Raw genomic sequence first — 7,719 nt, 5'->3', positions numbered from 1 at the left:
TTGATTTTATTCAAACATTTTACAAAAAGTTTGGAAATATTGAGAGCATGAAAACAAACTACTTTTCACTTTTTTAAATTATTCGTTGCAAATTAGTTACTATTTCTTTGGATTCAGATACAATAAATTAAAAAATCTAGTATGAGAGCTCGAAATTAAATTTAAATTTAAAATTGAAGAATTGGAACAAGATTTAATAATAATTCGATACTTTCGAACAACGATTCAGCAAAATACTTCGGAAAAATAATTGTATATTCAGTTTTTAATTCACAGCAATTATTAAAGAACACTTTTCTTAAATAATTGTTTTGGAATTGTTGTAAAATTTTGAAGATGCCCATGCTGCCCATGATGCTGATTTGAAGATGCCCAGAAAAAATATTGTGGATAACTTGAAGATTTTTTTTATATTTTCTTCTACGAAAATGTGTGTTTAATTTTCATTTGTGAAATGATATTCATATCGGAAAATTCTTTAAAGAATTCTTAAAGTTTGATTTTTAAAACTACCACTTGTAAAAATTACGATAATAATCTTTTTATCAACACTTTTTCACAGTGACCATCTCAGATTCGCAAATTGTTTTATAAAAGGATATATAAATAAGTGTATTGAGAAAATTTGTTAAAAGTTTTCACTAATTTTTTAAATTACAAAACTACAAAATACAAGTCTTATTGGCAACTGTAAACCCCCCCTCCTCCTCCTCCTCCTCCTCCTCCTCCTCCTCCTCCTCCATTTTGTTTCTCAAAATAAACGTTTTTTCGCCAGATATTTACGATATTGACTGATTTTCAAAAATTTGGAAAATCACCCCCCCCCCCCCCAAGAGCCAACTCTAGGACCGCCCCTGGTTCAAATGTGTGCTTCAGAAAAGGTATGGAATTAATAGAATAATTCATGAAATTTTACAAAAATAATGTTTTTAAAAAGAACTGAAAAGTAGCTAAATCAATGAACGAAGGCGCATTGAAATTTCATAAAAACTTTTCGATTGTTTCATTTTATTAAAAGTAATTTTTAAAACTTTTTTTTTAAGAACAAAAAAATGGAAAGGTTTGTGTTGTGGTTCGGAATGAAAAAACTATCTCGACAGCAGTACTGTTTGCACGCTTCAAAGCTATAAATACAGGATTTTATTAGTGACTGATGTGAGGTTTTCAATAGACATATTTCAACCTACATTTTGGTTTTTCCTATCGTTCTTTGAACCAATCCCTTACAAGGCCGTTAGCATAAGCTATGATCACCTCTGTTGAGTAGGTTTGCATTAATATCTATGTTACACCAAATTTGCTTGTACTCACTATTTTGATATGTTGTGAACTACTGGTTCTGCAGATACAGCTCAAACTCCCGAAATACAGTACAAAAGGTTCGTTGCAACACGTCTAATCTAGACCTATGGAATCATGATTGGGTTAACTCTCCTGCTCTATTTCCTAAATATTGTTCAATCAATGATCCTTACCGAATCGGCTATAATACTAATTGCACCTCTAATCCAACTTTACTGCAACGTCTTCACTAGTGCTTGAAATGATTTAACTGGGAAAATCAACTAACTACTTTTATCAAAAGCTCAACTCAATTCTTGCAAGTCATACCACCATGCGGACAGCGACCAATGTTTGTAAATATATGCTGGGATGTCATTTCAGGGAGCTACTGGGACTCACACCACTCACGTCGTCTAACCCAGGGGTATTTCCATCATTCCCCCACCCGTGTAGTTCCGGAGGATCCTGCTTACATCCTGGCACCCTAATCGGAGGTGCTGCTACGTCCAGTAGGGCTAAATTTGTTACGGATTTGGTACTCTCTCCGCTAGCTGAACGAACCACAGCTCGACGTACTTGACCATCTGGAGCCGTGATAACACTAACCACGCGTGCTCGGACCCAACCATTCCTTTTACGCTCATCGACTATTATTACCAAATCACCTGCTTTCAAAGGTTTGGTTGGTGAAAACCACTTTGTTCGCCTGGTCAACATTGGCAGGTACTCTTTAACCCACCTTATCCAAAATTTGTTCACTAGAGTTTGTGTTAGGTTCCAGCTGTCTCGCAAAACCCTATCTGCAACCATCAATGGTTTTTGAGGTTGATTTATGCCGATATTGCCATACAGCAAGAAGTGGTTTGGAGTCAGGGCTTCCGATTCAGCCGCATCTAGAGGTACATATGTCAGAGGCCTGGAGTTCACGATTGATTCTGCTTCTAGTACCACTGTTTCAAAAACTTCGTCGCTAGGATGTTGTGGATGATCGGCTATAGCATCCATGGCTGTCTTCACTGACCTTACCAGTCGTTCCCACGGTCCTCCCATGTGAGGGGTGGCAGGAGGGTTGAAGTACCATCGTGTTTGTGCATTAGTAAATACGCTGGCACAACCTTCGTGCGCATTTCTTATCTGATCTTTTAGAAGATTATTGGCTCCCAGAAAGTTAGTACCATTATCAGTGTAAATGGTAGTTGGAGCGCCCCTCCGAGCGATGAATCTGCGGATTGCCATTACGCATGATTGGGTGGAAAGGCCGGTCACAATTTCCAGATGCACTGCTCTGATTGTAAGGCACGTGAAAAGTGCAACCCAACGCTTGACTAAACTACGTCCTTGTTTAACCATCTGCGGACCGAAATAATCTATGCCAGTATGCGTAAAGGGTTTAATGAATGGCGTGAGGCGAACTGCTGGCAAGGGTGCCATAATTGGAGGTTTAGGGACAGCTTTTTTTATTGTACACATCTGACATTCTTTACCGACGCGTCTAACCAATGCTCGCAAATGAGGGATCTGGAACCGTTGTCGTAACTCATTAACAACCGTTTCATTATTCCCATGTAAAAAACGACGATGGTAGGAATGCACTAGGAGATACGTTACACGATGTTCTTTAGGTAAAAACACTGGATATTTGGTTTCGTAGGCTGTTGTCGGAGCTGCTACAATACGACTGTTCATGCGCATCACACGGTTTTCGTCCATAAATGGTGTCATCTGGTATAATGAACTTCTTTTATTTATAGTTACCTTTTCTTCTACGGAATCTTCCGATTGTTGTAGCAAAATTTCAAATTCTTCGGGATAAGCTTCCATTTGGACTTGTCGCCATAGGAAGTTTTCAGCACTTTCGATTTCTTCGGCTTCGATGACTCTTGCTTCAAGAGCCTTAGCGTTTCCTCTGAACCAGGAAACCAATCTGAGAAAATATGCGACAGCTCTCAACAATCGGTTAAACTGTGAATACCGAGAATATCAATCGGTGGTTGAAAAACGTGAATATGGTGAACAAATATCGTTCGCATTTCCTCTGCAGGGCTGCTCGTTGGTTGAAATTTTGTAGGCCATTCGTTTTCAGGGTTTCTTAAAAAGTCGGGCCCAGTGAACCATCGACTTTGAGGATCGAAACTAGGTTCCGTTTTCCATTTGGTGGCTTCATCTGCAACATTCAATTTCGTCGGCACATATCTCCATTCATTGATTGAAGTTGTACGAAGAATCTCTCCCACTCTACACGACACAAACTGGTGGTATCGCCGACTGTCCGATCGTAGCCATGACAACACTGTAGTCGAGTCAGACCAAACATATCTTCGGGTTACTGGAAGTGTGAGAGCGTTCGTAATCCTTTGAATAAGACGACTACCTTCTACGGCCGCCTGTAGCTCGAGACGCGGTATAGAAAGTGGTTTCAATGGAGCCACTTTTGTTTTCGCTGCTATGATTGCGCATTTCGGAACTCCTTCATCAATTATACGCGCATACACAACGCCGGAATACGCTGCTTCACTCGCATCTACAAAGGTGTGGAGTTGTAAGGTATTTAAGGATGCTGGATTCGAATATTTGAAAAGACATCGAGGAACATTCACTTGATTCAGTTGCTTCAACTTTTCACTCCACTGGAGCCAGGTTTCCTGTAGCTCTGCTGGTATGCACTCATCCCAATCGCAGCCGTATTTCCAGATCTCTTGCATCAGGATTTTGCCGTGAATAACGAAATGGGCGATTAAACCCAATGGATCAAACACAGTCATGATGATTTTCAACACTTGCCGTTTAGTTGGAGGTTCCTTGATGTCCATTTGTCGTAGTGCTTCTATTTGTAAAGCATCAAAGGTGAACACATCCTCCTGGGGATTCCATATCATACCTAACACTCGTTCGGGTTTTTCTACAGTGTTCAGTCCTGTTTCGAGATAGAGCGCTTTCCGTTGCATGTCTCTGACCTCGCCCAATTGGTCAAGAACCTCGTTTGAATTTGAAGCGAAGTTTCGAATTTCGAATCCTCCTTTTGAATGGACTAGTCTCACTTGGTTGACTAATTCCACAGCTTCATCAGCGGTATCCACGCTTTTAAGGTAGTCATCCATGTAGTGGTCTTTTATTATATCTTCCGCGGCAAGAGGAAACTCACTAGCGTGTTCCATAGCATTCCGGTTCTTCACATATTGAGCTATGCATGGAGAGCATGTTGCCCCAAACGTGGCAACGTCCATTACGTAGACTTGTGGTGGTTGTTGTTGGTCTTCACGAAATAGGAAACGTTGATATTGTTTATCGGAATCGCGTATCCTGATTTGGTGAAACATCTCCTTGATGTCACCTGCACTGAACCAAATCGGGCGATTAAATATATAGAGTGTTTCTTTTAACTTATATCACTTGCGGTTAAATTCTTTTTACAGTAAAAAATGATACAATCTATCAAAAAGTATACTACATTTCATTGAATGATGAATGATTTTTAAACAAAATTTAAATTGATTAAAATCAATAAATTATCTTTTGTTTGTTAAAAAAAATACTTATAGATTTTATAAGCAGGCTTTGAATATAAAATGCATTGCACCGAAATACGTTTGTTTATTCCATCAAATTCCATCATTGATAAATTTTAACAGAATTTCCAATAAAATAAATCTCTCGACTTGTTTTTGTATACAGTTAAAATATTTTCATCTTTTCAAAATGTCGGAAATGGCCGGTTGTAATAAAGACGGAAATCAACGGTGGAAAGTGCAAAGATTTGTATCGGAAAGTGATGGCACTGGTTCTAATGGTGAGTATCTTATTTGGTTTTGCATTTTAACATAAACTTTGCTTAATCAAAACAAAAACAACATTTTTAGGAGGTGGAAAAAACGCTCCAGGCGGCAGCTCGAGCATAAAAAAAGCGGCAGTAAAAGTTAACCCGTGCCTTCGGTACCTCCATTTAGGATGAAGGACAACAGCGCGTTCCAATGTGGTAGTCTGGAGTTTGGACGAGTCACCTTTGCCGGATGAGCAACTTTCCATCGCATCCTTGATTGCATCGCATTCTGATCCCAACTTCAAGGATAGCAATGGGCAAATTTTTTTCTTCCAGAATCAATTTTGGACGAAGGGAAAAGGCATGCCATAATTTTATATACCGGGCGGTGCTGTTCCCGAGCAATCCTCAGTAAAAATCTAGCGAGCATCCTCAGCGGAACCCTCGAGAAAATCGCCGACCACGAAGAGCTCCTTTCGGATGGGGTTCAAAAATTTGCAATCATCAACAAGCTGGAACCAAAAGAAAAAATTCCGACTGGGCAGAATCGATCGTAACTTTGAAAACCCGGAAACGGTGCCGTTGTTTAGAAATATGTAAATAGTCCCGTTCCTAGCAAGTGGCTGCCCAGCTCCCAAGCGATCGTTCCTCATGCGTCATATTTTTGGCCGTCTGTCCAGGGAAAGTTTTCGAAGGGCTCGACTGTGCGGACCTGAATGGCAGAGCTGTGATTGTTAAGGATTTCTACCATTTCCACCGCTCAAAGGCGCTCGGATCATATTGAGGAAAAGCACTTCTAAGACGTTCGGGCGCGAGAGAATGAAAATAGTTCAGGCGATGAGTGGTGGGTATCAGAAATATAATGAATTCCTTTAATTCAAAATTATGTATTAATACATTCTTTCCGATTTTCGTTTAGGTATTCGTTGGATACGTCCCGTGCTATAAATCAAGTCATAGGTCATGACATTTGACAAAAAAATTATCACTGTGTGATTCTGATGTGCTACAGCCGTTTTCATAACCCTCGACAGAAAGCACAAACAACTATTTCCTGGATTCAGAGAGATCTGAGCGCAGTCGAAGTTTCCAAAGTTTCACAGTACCCGCCACCAAAGGCAGTGTAGTTTACGCAGTTCATCCCTCCAGTATTTTGCTGCTCGAATGGATTTTCTTGATGTGTCCCAAAAAACAACAAAAACAAAAAGTAACAGGGTTTGGCAGTCAAGTCATGATCAGATTTGACATAGGCTGGATCAGCCTCCAGCAGGCGTTAATGATAAGTGTAGGTAAGATATCCTTCATAAAATGAAAATATTCATATGTGTTACCTTTTAAGAATCCTGAAAATTTCTGTCTCGAAATAGATATGTTTCAATGATGCCAGAAATTTAAGCTTTTTTAAAATGTTTAAGATTTTCAAAACGCTATCAGAAAAAAAATATTTTGTAATATTTATACTTCTTTGTTAAATTGAATTGTTCGATTTAATTTGTTTTCAGAATTACACATAGAAGTATTTAAGATATACTTGATGATTTTTAATTTGAATAATATGAAATATTTAAATGAAAAAAAAAAACAATTTATAGTTTACATTTCCGTTATTATATTATTTAATCTCTATGAAGAAATATCGACGAAATTCTATAAGGTACACCGGGGTAAGTGGGGACGCGGGGTAAGTGGGGACGGTGGCTATAAAAACAATACTGTAAACTATTTTTTCAAACTTTTAATGTAGAATGTTAAATTTACTTGTAATCTATCCAAAAACTGTAAAAGAGATACGGTTCCGACAATAGCGGATGTTTTCGGTGACTTTTTGTTAAGTTTCTATTTTTAACTACGATGTGGAGTTGATGTGCATCTTTTTCAATCGCAAATTTCTCTTAAACTAGCTAGCTCTTGACGAAAAACTTAACATTGAAACAATCCTTGAATTCGAAACAACAAGTTAGGAAAGGAAACGACGATTAAAAATTAAGAAAAAAGAGTTTATTTACAAAAATCTAAAATGTTGTCTCCAAATCCTACCTGGGGTAAGTGGGGACGGCTTTATATATACTTGATGTTTACACATTTTTTCAATTTTCTCTCCTTCATTCTATACATTTTAGCTTTATTTAGCATTCGGATCATGAAAAGTTGGGAAAAGTACTGAAATAAGTATATATTTTCGATAAAATCGGATCTCGTGTGTTGTAACATAAATTGAACACAATAATCACTACCATGAACTTTTTTCAAAATTTTGGACGGATCGAGTAATAAAGTAACAAATTTGATGAAAATTTCCAGAGAAATCAAAGGGAAAATCTACCGTCCCCACTTACCCCATAAAGCGGGGTAAGTGAAGACACCAGCAGTCCATAACAATTTACGTGATAACTTTTTTCGCTTTGCGTCTATCAAGCTCATCTTTTCAGCATTTGTAAACAACATGTTCTGCATCACATTGAATGCAATTTTATCAAAATTGATCCACTGCTGATTTTTTAATGATTTTTTAAAGTTGAACTATACGAAAAACCGTCCCCACTTACCCCGGTGTACCTTAATCATATCATCATGCACTTTCCCATTTGTTTTTATTCGCGCACAATCGGAACCAAATTTTCGTACAAATGTTTGTTATATTACTTATATTGATTAAATTATGACTTGTGTGTTAATAA

General features: G+C 38.1%; 2 protein-coding genes and 1 long non-coding RNA gene across 3 annotated transcripts; 1 reads left to right on the top strand and 2 right to left on the bottom strand.

Moving 5' to 3' along the window:
• Positions 1-1,656: 1,656 nt before the first annotated feature.
• LOC129753114 (uncharacterized) lies at positions 1,657-3,105 on the bottom strand. The gene has a single exon (XM_055748916.1). The coding sequence runs from the start codon at positions 3,103-3,105 to the stop codon at positions 1,657-1,659; it is 1,449 nt and encodes a 482-aa protein (XP_055604891.1).
• Positions 3,106-3,230: 125 nt separating this feature from the next.
• LOC129753113 (uncharacterized) lies at positions 3,231-4,601 on the bottom strand. The gene has a single exon (XM_055748915.1). It carries the CDS (start codon positions 4,599-4,601, stop codon positions 3,231-3,233), a length of 1,371 nt encoding a protein of 456 aa, XP_055604890.1.
• A 254-nt stretch (positions 4,602-4,855) lies between these two features.
• Positions 4,856-6,324, top strand: LOC129753574 (uncharacterized). The gene is made up of 3 exons (XR_008738948.1): positions 4,856-5,071; positions 5,142-5,885; positions 5,961-6,324. It is a non-coding gene; the product is annotated as an uncharacterized LOC129753574 (long non-coding RNA).
• The last annotated feature ends 1,395 nt before the right edge of the window (positions 6,325-7,719 follow it).

This window comes from Uranotaenia lowii, chromosome 3 (assembly GCF_029784155.1).
Source record: "Uranotaenia lowii strain MFRU-FL chromosome 3, ASM2978415v1, whole genome shotgun sequence".
NCBI classification, from domain to species: Eukaryota; Metazoa; Arthropoda; class Insecta; order Diptera; family Culicidae; genus Uranotaenia; species Uranotaenia lowii.
Note: the sequence above shows the minus strand (reverse complement) of the source record. Positions and strands in the feature narration are given on the sequence as shown.